This window comes from Aplidium turbinatum, chromosome 8 (assembly GCF_918807975.1).
Source record: "Aplidium turbinatum chromosome 8, kaAplTurb1.1, whole genome shotgun sequence".
Lineage (NCBI taxonomy): Eukaryota > Metazoa > Chordata > Ascidiacea > Aplousobranchia > Polyclinidae > Aplidium > Aplidium turbinatum.
The window spans coordinates 14,722,316-14,736,935 of record NC_137479.1 but is presented as its reverse complement, the minus strand read 5'-3'; the positions used below and the strand labels follow the sequence as shown (position 1 = coordinate 14,736,935).

At 37.3% G+C, this 14,620-nt stretch overlaps 1 protein-coding gene across 1 annotated transcript; it reads right to left on the bottom strand.

The window, feature by feature from the left end:
• Positions 1-477: 477 nt before the first annotated feature.
• LOC145775771 (uncharacterized) lies at positions 478-12,064 on the bottom strand. The gene is made up of 4 exons (XM_082587137.1): positions 11,924-12,064; positions 11,445-11,626; positions 11,294-11,351; positions 478-2,430 (listed from the first exon to the last, which is right to left on the bottom strand). The coding sequence occupies exons 1-4, from the start codon at positions 11,984-11,986 to the stop codon at positions 2,281-2,283; spliced, it is 453 nt and encodes a 150-aa protein (XP_082443263.1). The 5' UTR covers positions 11,987-12,064; the 3' UTR covers positions 478-2,280.
• Positions 12,065-14,620: the final 2,556 nt, after the last annotated feature.

Below are 14,620 nucleotides of genomic sequence, written 5' to 3'. Positions count from 1 at the left end.
AACGGTTTTGTTCAATTACAACAAAAGTCCAACTATGTGTTGCTCAATCGATTGATGTGAGGGAGCCATCTGAACTTAGAGTCAGCATAGATTCATGAACAAGAAACTGTTGAAGCATCGTTTTTTTTTTCAGCATTTGAAAGAATAAAATTGGACTGAATGTGTCAATCACATAAAATTGACTTTATTAACCTAAAACCGACCCAACGATAATAATAAATTGTCTTTTTATTGACCTATCAAATAAAGATTTTGAAACTTACTCCTTATGCCCAGACCTCTTACTTAAAACCAGTGATGTACGCGCATACAAAACATATTGACGCCGTCAGCGTAAACGCAAACGTTCGAAACACCATACGCCGTATGCGTCAACGTAACTTGTAAAAAAAGTTGGCGGCGTCAGCGCATACACTAGCGTAAACTAATTTTGTTTGCTAGGTGCCAAACATTCACACGGTATAAACCACTCGAAACAAACAAGTTTTATTTTGAATTTCCACGAAGATACACAAGCATCTGAAAGTGTTCATCTGACATTTTGCTGTGTTTTGGTTCCAATATGTCTTGGCCCATTGAAAACATTCTTTCGACTGCAGCGCTAGAAGGTATTGGCGTGTTGTAGCGAAAAAAATACATTAAAAAGTATGCGTTGACGCTATGCGCTAAAAAACCGCGAAAACTTTACGGCGTAGCCTCAAGTGCAAACTATCCAAAAAAATGTGGCCGCAAGCGTTAGCGTACACAAAACGTCTACGCCGCAAGTATGCGGCGTAGAATTTGCGGCGTATACGTACATCTCTGCTTAAAACCACACCTCAATAGCTTACTAAAAAAACTTGACCACTTCATCTAACATCAAACTTAAACTTTCAATTAACTCAAACATTTCGGGTACGGTATTAGCCTTCCATTCGTACTTGTCAAGCAATTTGGTTTCGGGAGGCGGTTTATCAATATCAATTTATTTTCTGACTCACAACGAAAACAATACATGTCAAACGTAGCAAAGGTTTAGAAAACAAGGTAGAAGCGACAGAACACGATCGCTGGGTCTATAACGTGCTCGACACCGAACTATGATAATCACTATCGGTTAAACCTTTGTCATATCCCAATGCCTTTCTTTAGCTAAGAGACTAGACAGGGTTGAAAGTCGTTAGTCAAAAAGCAACGACTACTTCACTATTCGATAGTGCCCAAAAAAGCAATGACTTTCCGCTATCAATACTTAAAAAAAAGCAATGAATAACAATTACTAAAAATTGACTGGCCAAAAAACAAGCCCAAAAACAAGCAACCCGCAAACTCAAAAAAACAAAAATTCGAAAAAAAGCAAGCCCAAATTTGCTAGAAAACCGCAAGGTTGGCAACACTGTTAACTGTGTTGCCGCAAAATTTTCCTTAATCCTTTAAAGTTCGAAAACCGGAAGGGGTTAGGTCGGATAGTAATTCGAAAACTAAATCTCGTAAATTCGTTTTGACGAAGAAGTAAGTGAGCAACAAAAAATGATTCAGCAGTTCTCCTAAATATCGATTAGTGAAAAACAAATAATGATAAACGAATCGTTGCTTGTATAAAAAAGCAGTGAATAACGCGCATTCGATGTTTATTTTTAAAAGGAATGGGTATAAGCATTCGATATTCAGAAAGCAACGAATAACGCTATCGAATAGTGACAACTAGTCGTTACTTCCAACCCTGAGACTAGATGAACAGATTTTCTTCGTATAACGGACATTGCACAAATGCACAGCTATGGTGCAAAGTCAGGCGCTGATTGAAAGCGTCTACCAAACATAAATTCAATAACTTAAAAACTTGTACTAAAATGTTTCACAAGGGTCCAAAAATCATAGTTAAACAAGGCTTTGTTTTATAACGATAAACGCCGATATTTATAACGATAAATGCCGCAATATGGTTCTCGGGAATTGCTTGCTCATAATTCTTTTTTTTAAACTTAGTAGTTCAGCTACAGCGAATCCAAGGTCGGAGCAGCACAGAAAAGTCATCAAGCGCTTGGAGCGAATGCTTTGTCCTGAATTTGGAAAAAATTCAAAGGTTTTTGGGGACAAAAAACGCAATTGGAAAAATTATTAACTTCCAGAAAGAACGCTTGGCCGAAAACCTGGTGAAACTTGCCGTGTCTGGTAACACTGGTGTAAAAGACGATGCATGCACTCGTTTGAAGCAGGGCAGTTGGTGGATGACATCAATTTCTTCTCTAACAAAGAACGAGAAAAGGGGTTTAGAAACTATTGTCTGCAAGGTGATGATCACGCGACCCCAGTTTCCGACGCTACTTTCTGTTCAAGAGTATCGTCCTGCGTTGGCAATGGCGATTTGTTTGTCTGAGAATCAACTTCTTTCGTTACGTCAGCTTCTTTCAATTCTTTGTCATCTGCAGGTTCTGCGGCTGTTAGTACCTATCAAAGTAAGTTGATAATAAAAAGAAAATTTTTGGAAATCTGCATTTGGGTCATTCCAGCTCAATTCACCCAGTGCTGTTAACACCACCATCACCGATTTACATCAAATTTGGTTTGTGGCTAGGTTTTGGGCAAAAACGCATTAATTTTAAATTTTATCAAAATCCGGCCAGTGGTTTTGGAGATATGGCCCTGTGAAATTTCGTATTTTGGGGGAAAATGGGGGTACCCGGCTTATTTCAAAATGCCATTTCTCAGCAACCACTGGGTGTATTTTAATGAAATTGGTGTCATTTTGCAGGAAATTGGTGAAGGATTTCATTTCTGTGGTTAATTTTCAAAAATAAGCATGTTTGGGGGTAATGACCTTTTGACCTTTGCTTTGACCTTGACTTTGACCCTGTGGATCACGTGATACAAAAACTTGTCTACATGAAAAATATTCCTTGATACCATGTCTATAACATATGAAAAAATGGGAGAGGTAATATTTTTAGTTTAGCCATAGGTTTCATTCAAAGAGGACGATATCTGTGAAATTTTCATAAAATCCGGTTAGCTTAAACCTTATATTGTAGAATAAGTCTTGCTGCTCTTGCAACAACTGTGTACTAGACCTCCCCAATCCCCGGACTTTCTTTTGTTTTCATCTATATTGTGACTTTTCTGCATGGGTTTTCAATGCTGATTTCAAAAATATGCATAAAAATTTTTTTCGATCAACATCTGGGAAGTTATTCGCTGTTGCTTAGCAACAACTTTTCAAAAAAATTACAAAAATCCCCTTTAAAACCCCTTTACTTTTAACCTAGTATGCTAATATCTAGATTATCTGAAAGCATTTCTTCTGCTGAAGAATTAAAAAAAAAAATTATTAAAATTGGACAATCGGTACCAGAGTTATGACCGTTTAAGTACCCAGATTATGCAGTCACGCATGACTGATTTTTGTTAATTTATTGCCAAATGATACTAGAAAAATGGTGAAAGCTGCTGTCAAGGGGTTTTTGGGGGTAAGGAGTTCAAAAAATATATTAAAAAGTGTCTCAGAGCAACAGAAAAAAAGTTATTAAAAAATTGATACGAACAGTCATGCATGAATGATTTTGTCGCTGTCGCTTCATTCCTACAACGAGATGTATTCCTTAGGCACCACAAACGTTAAATGCCTGGAGTCATATACAGTATAACATGGAACCGATCATCTCAATGTAGCTAACATCTGGGTACCCATTGCACTTGATGTTAAAATACACGCTTCATTGCTCGGAAAGAGCTCTGATCAAGTGCAAGATGGTCACGGTCCGCCACAATTTCAATAGCATCTCTCACCCAGCATAATGTAGTCTATGTATCTAAATCATGTGGCAAAAAATGGATTAAGTCAACTGAACTTAACGATAACCTTCTGTAATGCATTTCAGGTTTCACTATTGATCAGTTAGCATTTTCTACTTGTATCTTGTATGATTATATAACGTATTGTATACACTTCTTCTGTCTAATATTCCGTGTGTATTCATGTATCCATCAGGGAGCTGAGGAAGAGTAAAATGAACAATGGTGGTTTGCTTGGTAATTTGCAGCCTTTAAAACATTTTAAGGAAGGACAATTTAGACCAACTACTGGAGATGTTCTTCAGAAATACATATATCATCTTCAATTAAATCCTCGTAACCACCAGAGTGGGAACCTCGCAGCTTGGGATACAGCAGTATGTCTAGCATAAGTATGGCAGCCTGCTTGCATTCCACTGATGACAAAACAAAATATCCAAAACAAAATTATTCGTTTGGTTGATGAATACAAGAAATACAAACATGCCAAAAAGGAATCTTCTGCCTAAATTAAATTTCGAGAAACACTGACAACACGATTTATGATATCTGCTAAGAATGCCAAAAATCTTATTAACAAAAACAAAACATTGCTACCAGAAGGTAAGGCAGAAGGTGTACAGTTTCTTAATTACTTGAAACAAACCAACCAGCATCTCTTGGACCTTTTGATAGAAAGAGGTTGAAACGCTTCAACAATTATGCATTGAAGAATCGAATAAAGTATGATGTATGTTTGTTCCCAGTATGTTTAACAGCCCAATGATTTTTAAAGTAACATACCTATTAATTTTTGATACGGATGCATAAACAAGACATTTTTTACAGATAAATGCAGACTCTCAGTGCAGATTCGACTTAATTTATTGGGAAGATGATATCAGAAGATGACGAGGAGAGTAAATTAAGTCCTGAGGTAGATGGCTGAGAATCTGCATTTATCTGTAAAAAATGTCTTGTTTATGCATCCGTATCAAAAATTAATAGGTATGTTACTTTAAAAATCATTGGGCTGTTAAACATACTGGGAACAAACATACATCATACTTTACTCGATTCTTCAATGCATAATTCTTGAAGCGTTTCAACCTCTTTCTATCAAAAGGTCCAAAAGATGCTGGTTGGTTTGTTTCAAGTAATTTAAGAAACTGTATACCTTCTGCCTTACCTTCTGGTAGCAATGTTTTGTTTTTGTTAACAAGATTTTTGGCATTCTTAGCAGATATCATAAATTGTGTTGTCAGTGTTTCTCGAAATTTAATTAAGGCAGCAGATTCCTTTTTGGCATGTTTGTATTTCTTGTATTCATCAACCAAACGAATAATTTTGTTTTGGATATTTTGTTTTGTCATCAGTGGAATGCAAGCAGGCTGACATACTTTTGCTAGACATACTGCTGTATCCCAAGCTGCGAGGTTCCCACTCTGGTGGTTACGAGGATTTAATTGAAGATGATATATGTATTTCTGAAAAACATCTCCAGTAGTTGGTCTAAATTGTCCTTCCTTAAAATGTTTTAAAGGCTGCAAATTACCAAGCAAACCACCATTGTTCATTTTACTCTTCCTCAGCTCCATGATGGATACATGAATACACATGGAATATTAGACAGAAGAAGTGTATACAATACGTTATATAATCATACAAGATACAAGTAGAAAATGCTAACTGATCAATAGTGAAACCTGAAATGCATTACAGAAGGTTATCGTTAAGTTCAGCTGACTTAATCCATTTTTTGCCACATGATTTAGATACATAGACTACATTATGCTGGGTGAGAGATGCTATTGAAATTGTGGCGGACCGTGACCATCTTGCACTTGATCAGAGCTCTTTCCGAGCAATGAAGCGTGTATTTTAACATCAAGTGCAATGGGTACCCAGATGTTAGCTACATTGAGATGATCGGTTCCATGTTATACTGTATATGACTCCAGGCATTTAACGTTTGTGGTGCCTAAGGAATACATCTCGTTGCAGGAATGAAGCGACAGCGACAAAATCATTCATGCATGACTGTTCGTATCAATTTTTTAATAACTTTTTTTCTGTTGCTCTGAGACACTTTTTAATATATTTTTTGAACTCCTTACCCCCAAAAACCCCTTGACAGCAACTTTCACCATTTTTCTAGTATCATTTGGCAATAAATTAACAAAAATCAGTCATGCGTGACTGCATAATCTGGGTACTTAAACGGTCATAACTCTGGTACCGATTGTCCAATTTTAATAATTTTTTTTTTTAATTCTTCAGCAGAAGAAATGCTTTCAGATAATCTAGATATCAGCATACTAGGTTAAAAGTAAAGGGGTTTTAAAGGGGATTTTTGTAATTTTTTTGAAAAGTTGTTGCTAAGCAACAGCGAATAACTTCCCAGATGTTGATCAAAAAAAATTTTTATGCATATTTTTGAAATTAGCATTGAAAACCCATGCAGAAAAGTCACAATATAGATGAAAACAAAAGAAAGTCCGGGGATTGGGGAGGTCTACTGTGTACCAGCTTCATTTTTAATAATCAGAAATCGATTTCGCCATACTGTTATAGCATGGTCAGTCTAATAAGGTATATCGTTATCCATAGGCGCTGAGTTTTCAAAATAGCTGGGCTGGCGAACACATACTGTCACGTCATAAAGATTATTTTGTGCATTTTTCAAAACGGCGATTTTGCTAGGTTGTTGGGCTAGCCTAGTTTTACATTTAAGTCTATGTCTCCTCTAACACGATTTGGAAACAAGTAATAAATATAATTGGTACGCAACAAGGTCTGGTCCTGGTAATTCAGTTCCGCATATTTTTTGTGATTGGTGTGTGCGGGTTGCGGGACGAAACTTGCGAGTTTAATATCAGTGATGTAACAGATGCAACTGTGATGATTGAGATGACAAATTTAGAGCATTTTGGTCCTGGACAAGATGTGCTTATGCAGCATCTTTTTAGCTGTGATGAAACACCAGAAGATGTAACATACCAGCAATGGATTAGTACAGATCGGGCTAAATTGATCACATTAGTTGAATCAAAAACTGAATCAGAAACTGAACTCAAAAAAGCTTTCATACCAGATTATGAAATTGACAAGACATAGTTACACTGCTAAAGCACAACATAAGTATATGAACAATTTGAAGACAACCATAAAACCGAAATCATTGTTCAAGGTGACTTTGCAGAAAATTACTCTTATGTAGTACAAGAGGAAGTGCAAAGCTTCCACTGGGATAATAGGCAGGCCACTTTACATCCGTTTATTGCATATCGTCGATTGGCAGATGGATCACTTGAACACAGAAATGTATGCATCATAAGCGATATCATGGAACACAGCACCTACACAGTTTATGCTTTTTTACAAGTATTTATTGATTACTTGAAAGGTGAATTTCCTGAACTTGAAACAATTTATTATTTTACAGACGGCTGTGCTGGCCACTACAAAAACAAGCCAAATTTCATCAATTTATGTAATCATGTCAAAGATTTTGGCATCAGGGCAGAATGGCACTTTTTTGAAACTCCTTATATCTTATGAAACTCTTTATCCTTGAAACTCCTTCCATGATTGCATCTGGCAGATGTCGTTACACTATTTCCAAAAACGATACAATTAAACTTCACAGGTTGTGTAAAAACCGGTCAGCTCAGTGATTGCTGTCTATGGAAAACTTTCAGAACCTAACATTTTGTCTGTTGTGTCTTGACTAAACTATGTCATTTAACTCATTTTTATGCAGTATTAATTGGGAACGTTTATGTATTACATCATCAGAATATGAGATATTTTACCCCCTCCCCCATTTGCCATCATTTCCCAATGTTATAAGCTTATTTTACAAAAAAACAAACACCCCTCATCATCATTTTGGACCCATTCTTTCTGATGATGCAATGTGCATATCGTTCCATTTGTACATACCATTACCAATTTACCATACTATTTTTGAAAGTGATTTTAAGAAAATTTGTTGAAAAATCATGAGACGTGCAAACTTTGCGTGAAAACTATGGCTAAAATAGAAATATTACCTCTCCCATTTTTTCATATGTTATAGAGATAGTGTCAAAGAATATTTTTCATTTCGACAAGTATTTTGTATCACGTGATCCACAGGGTCAAGGTCAAAGCAAAGGTCAAAAGGTCATTACCCCCAAACATGCTTATTTTTGAAAATTAACCACAGAAATGAAATCCTTGATCAATTTCCTGCAAAATGACACCAATTTCATTAAAATACACCCAGTGGTTGCTGAGAAATGGCATTTTGAAATAAGCCGGGTACCCTCATTTCCCCCCAAAATACGAAATTTCACAGGCCCATATTAGGGTGGCCAAAAAAAATGGAAATTTTTTATTTTTGTTTGCACACCCTCTCATTTGAGGAGGATTCATGAAAAAATGACACTGTGAAAATTTGAAGTGAATCCGACAAGAGGAAGTGCTCTCCCACCGACCTCTAAATTTGCTTTCTTTGGCATAATTCATCAAAATTCCTTGAATATGTGACGTAATTCTTTTTTGACTTATCTACATTGCAGTTGCAGCATTTTTGTGTTAACCATTGTTTTACTCTGAATTTATGATATAATAAGTGTTTCCACATGCAGAAAAACATAAATAATGCACAAAATAGATCACATTAACAAGCGTTTGGAATGAAATTACATGCACTGAACTTTAGCGAAAACCGTATAAAAGTACGTTCACCAGTCACAATCGCAACGCTTCAGGTGATAACACATTGCCCAGAAAAAGCAAAAGAAATGTTTGTAAAGAGTCAAGCCATTGATTTTATTTAATGGAGCTGTTGGCATGTTGGCGTCTACTTGCACTTGTTGGAAGCAGCTTTCTGTGGTGCTCGATCACCTGATAGAGGAGCTGGCGCTGTTGTTCATTTTCCGTAAGGACTTCATTGAAGTCAGTAGCTAATTTGACTGCCCAGTGCCCGCTCTGCACAATCATTGACGACTTTGAGATCATGGCATGCAAGAACTAGCAGCCTTCGATTAAATGCCTGCTGCATGACAGTGATAGCTCCAGTGTGGATTCCGGTATTGCTTGATGTCGTGTCAAAACAAAATGCAGCTAAGTGCTCTGCTACAACTCGTGTATGAATTCCACTACTTTTTGGCCCATTAGTGATCCCGTTCCAACAAGCAGCTTCGGAATGCCAAGCAGTATCTCAACATGCATACCAGAAACTACAATGGCCAAAGATTCGCACTTTGTGCCATTGGCATTAGTCAAATATTTACCATGAAAATGAACAACAAGTGAAACTGTAACTGTTGGTTTAAATTTTTGCAGCACTGCAGCTGCCAGGCTTTCACGTGAGGTGTTTCGAGCATTCATGACAGAGGAATGTGACATTGTCAATTCATTTATATCAATTCCAGCTGCAGCAAGAGCAGGAGTGACGATCATCATTGCTTGACGACTTGATGTTATAGTTCTGTTCAGTGCTGCATTAAACAGTGGATTATCGATAATGCAGCGTTTTGGTAATGGCTGCTCCTACTGGGTTTTCTTTTGTTTTGGTGTTATTTGGATTTACGGTGCAAACAGTGGGTCACTGGAAGAATCTTCATCATCTGCTAATCATTTTCAGATGAGAAAGCAGCAGCACTTGATGGTACTGGATCAATGCGATTTCCGTTGCGTCTCTGTTCATCATCTTTGCGCTTTCTATACTTTGCAGCAGCTTGCCGATGCATTGGGTCCTCTGTTGTCATCAGTATCTGTCATGCACCACCTTGGTCTATCAAAAACTGGCAATCTTCTGGTATTGTTATGCGCATTCGCAGTTAGCATGTGCAATATCAAATAATGCACTTAATCTCTGGGTGAAGTCAGCTTCTGAGGTCAGCTGGGAAGCTGAATTTCGCCTCCCTTTGTGCTTTGATTCTCCTATATGCTCTTGACGGATGCGTTTTAGTTTGGTAACAACGTGAGTCTTTGCAGTGGTAGCGATATTAGCTTTCACTCACAAGAACTGTACTGCAAGCAAGTGGCAGTGTAACCTTATTGATCTTCATCTCGTAGAACCACACCCCATACAGGCAGCTGACATAGCCCCTCAAGGGAGTCAACACTAGAGAGTGGGTGTCCATTTGTTGACTCTCTTGAGGGCCATGTCAGCTGCCTGTATGGGGTGTGGTTCTTCGCCGTCTACTACGAGATGAAGGTCAATAAGATTACACTGCCACTTGCATGCAGTACAGTTGCAGATGAAGTAATATTAACTACTACCATCTATGCCACTTTTTGGTTTGCAGCACCTTCATCAATATCTGCTCCTACAAATGACCTAGCAATGTTACAGCTCACAGAGGATTATAAAGAGGTTGACAATGCAATTTCTCAAGTGGCAAAAAAAAGTTGAGGTTGCGCTTGTGGTACATCAGTGAGGATCTTGCTGCACTGCCTTTATTCAGTGATAATAACACAGCTGATGAAAAGAAGGCAATCGTTAATGCTCTTAAGAAAGACCCATTACCCGAAGATGTTCGTCGTGTTGCCCCAAACAAAATTGTCAAGTTTTAACGTCTCTCTTTGGCACAGTTTGTAACATAGCGTTCACTTAACCTTTTCGAGTCACTGCTTCTGTTGACACATGGCGTGATCGTGATGATTATAAAGAAGCATGCAAAGTTTGGCGTCATCTCAAAGCCGTCAATGATTGTGCAGAGCGGGTGCTCAAATTAGCTACTGACTTCAATGAAGTCCATACAAAAAATGAACAACAGCGCCAGCTCCTCTATCAAGTGGTCAAGCACCACAGAAAGCTGCTTCCAACAAGTGCAATAAAGTCAACCAATGGCTTGACTCTTTACAAACATTTCTCTTGCAATTTCTGGGCAATGTGTTGTCACATGAAGTGTTGCGATCGTGACTGGTGAACGTACTTTTATGCGGTTTTAGCTAAAGTTTAGTGCATGTAATTTCATACCAAACGCTTGTTAATGTGATCTATTTTGTGTATTATTTCTGTTTTTCTGCATGTGGAAACACTTATTGTATCATAAATTCAGAGTAAAACAATGGTTAACACAAAAATGCTGCAACTGCAATGTAAATAAGTCAAAAAAGAATTACGTCACATATTCAAGGAATTTTGACGAATTATGCCAAAGAAAGCAAACTTTGAGGTCGGTGGGAGAGCACTTCCTCTTGTCGGATTCACTTCAAATTTTCACAGTGTCATTTTTTCATGAATCCTCCTCAAATGAGAGGGTGTGCAAACAAAAATAAAAAATTTCCATTTTTTTTGGCCACCCTAGCCCATATCTCCAAAACCACTGGCCGGATTTTGATAAAATTTGAAATTCCTGCTTTTTTACCCAGAACTCACACACAAACCAAATTTGAAGAAAATCGGAGGTGGTGGTGTTAAAAATTTCATTTTTTTTGGGTGATTTGATGTGGAATGACCCATTTACAAAGCGATCTGACTCACGTATCAAAACAAGCGCAAGTTTAAATGTTAACAAAACTGTGAATGCAAATTTAGTCGTACCGCATCGTTCTTTCTAAGAGGTTCACTCTTTGAAGTCTTCACCGAATCCGCTTTCCTTCTGCAAGAAAACCAAAGTGTAATGGCTAAACGTACATTATATACATTAACATAACAGGTCGATATTCTTACTTTGCTGCATTTGAACATTTACCTTGGAGTCACTGGTTCTCCAGATTCACTGTCTGACGACAACGTCACATCTGAATCCGCAGGTGAGTCAACAACAACTTGTTCATAATGCAGTAAACGATCCATCAAGAAACTTCTATCTCTTGCTACTTTTAAAAGCTTGCGCTGTGATTTCTCCAACTCTTGATTCAAAGCTTCATGCTCCTGAAATAATGTTATCATTTATATATGTTCATTATCCAAATAAAGCTGAAATTTTTCAAACACTTTTAACAAAACTTCATCAAACAGGTGTTACCAAACACTACATGAGCCCATTTTGCCACATAACTAGTAAACACAAGTCAGATACTCCTCAGACAAACAATTTAATATACGAGAAGAGGTTTTGACAAGAAATCATAAATATGAGTTGTGAGAAACATTTTTTATGGTTGCATAAAAAAAGTAATCAATCAATTTCAAGTTATACTGTATATAAAAGCTATAGCACATGCTTACATAAACTAAAATTTTCAGCTTCCGCTTGAGAAATTTGTATTTTTCCCGGTAATCAATAGACATGATCAGTTTGAAATATGGAAGCACAAGCAATTAGAATGGTAAAATTGAAGTAATGTATCTATTTAATACCAAGTGTCGCTGCAAAACATTTTACAGTAACAACTTGAAATTTGAAAACAGTTTGCTGAATGCTGATACTGTTCAGCAAAGAAACAATGTAAATTGTTATAATCAACTGTTTGCTTTAAAGGAAATATTGTGATACTAGTTGCCAATCTTGGCACCCTAGTCCACCCCAAAAGTTCATTTGGTTAAGCTCTCAATTTGTAAACAAAGGTACAAAAACTCACGCAGTGCTGCTTCCACTCTTAGAGTGTGAGGTTAAAAACTGGATTTTAGGGGGGTTCTCTATGCCAGGGTTTCCCAAACTGTGGTCCGCGGACCACTGGTGGTTCGCAACGACTGCACAGGTGGTCCGTGGCGATATGACAAGAAAGTAAAAAGTCACACTTATACGTTGCACAGTACGTAGCCTACCCTGTTGAAGATAATTGCCGCAGTTCTTAATTAATACAGAGTTGATTTTCTCTGACGTTACGCAACATTTGGAATTGTTTCTGCACATTTCAAGAAGTAGGCTACTTTTTAAAAGAGACATATGAGAATTTTGACTGGATTTTAAACCCTTTTGTTGTTACAAAGACTGATCTGTCAGGACGCGAAGAAGAAGAATTAGCCGAATTATCATTTGATTGAACTTTAATGATTAGTTTCAATCAAACAGCTATTGCATCTTTCTGGTTGAGTGTTGTGAAGGAACACCCATTGCTACCGCAAAAGGCAACTAAAATTTTATTGCCTTTTGCCACGACCTACATGTGTGAGACAGCATTTTCATCTCTTACCAACATGAAAACAAAATACAGGTCCAGACTTTCCGTGGACCCTGACTTACGAGTTTGCCTTTAACAAATAACTCCCAGAATTGATGACTTATGCAATAAGAAGCAATCCCATCCATCCCATTGATGTTGTCACTTTTTTTTTAAATAAACAAAATTCGGTTTTATTCATTTTTACCTTTGTATTAGAATTGGGGGTCCGCGAATAAACAGATTCACAAATAGTGGTCCGTGGCCCAAAAAAGTTTGGGAAACCTTGCTCTATTCAGTGGCACTCAATGGATTGAATAATTCAAAGACAACAACACTTCAAACAATTGGAAATTTTACTAGATTGTCAAAACTCAATGACTGAGCCTGCGTAAGGTGTTCAAAGCTTCTGCAAGTATGCAAAACTGCCAAGATTAATATAGCATTGAAAGTTTCTCAGTCCAACGATAAAATTTTCACAATTATATAACAAGTACAGTTCGTCATCTAAACCATCTGGTAAGACAAGTGAAAACGTATAACAATTATGATTTTAGTTGGTGTTATTAAGATAATATACAGTAAAGTACCATTAAAACTGCAGCGCAAAAGACAGCTAGAAACAGAGAAAAGACATTAGACATCAAATGAGCCATGCTTTCAAATTTGAATCATTTGTAAAAAAAGGGCCTCCAAGCTATGTTGAATTAAGGTCCTATGGAATCTCACATGCCGACACTATACCACAAGCCACTTAAGTTGAGGCAGAAAGTGACAAATTACAAGGCTATTGAAGCCAACTTTTCTTCAATGTTAAAAAGTTGGCCTAATGCTATACTCACGTGTGACCATGAGACAATGGCCTCCGAGGCTATGGCTATTTATGATAATTCTGTCTAAAACTAGTTACTTTAATGCAGTGAGAAAGTTTCAGTGCTTTGATGCCCTCTGGAGTTGTACTGACCAAAAGGGCCACCCAAGCCAGGTTGGTTAAAAGGTAAGCCAGACAAAACATAGTCCACTCACCCCAACCAAAACAAAAGAATACTCTAGCTCAATAAGACAATGTCCAAGTAACAGTGACACAAAATCAATCACTCTCTTCAAAACTGCCTTGCTTGCATGGAGGAAGCAGTACAGCTTGTGAAATTACATAAAATCAATATGTCAATTAATAGCATCAAAACTATAAGGAGAACACCTTGCTCAATGATCAGGAGAGCACATCTGCAGCCCTGGACAGTTAGTATGCTAATGGGTTAACATCAGTATCCTCAAGACTGATGCAAGACATATATATAAACAGAAGTAATAAAAAAAATACAATGATTCAAGTTATGGTTATACATTACAACCCAAAAAGGTTGGTTTGGTTTGTAATCTTTATCCTCAAACTGACAAAATCTTAATAGGTTATTACTGGTAGTTTTTGCATCCTTGTACTTGTAGAGGCTTTTGACACAGGGCAAGTTACCAACATTGACAGAGTGAAGTTTCCGATTGTTGAAGTGTTGTTGCCAGGGAATTATTTCATCCATTAGATGCCGCTGAATGGAGAGCAGACTTTAGAATGTGCTGCTCAAGTGCACACCCCAAGAGTCGAACCAGCACCGCTTGATGTTGAAGCTTCTTTGTTCACGAAGAGACACAGTAACCAACTGAACAATCAATGATCACTTGAAATAATGATGTAGGCTTATGAACTCGAAAATGTCAATTGGGATGTGGTTAATACTCTAGCCAAAACAAAAGTACCCTGTCTTCACCATCACTGCTATACATATACAAGTGTTGCAACTATACAAAAATCCTTGTAATTAGT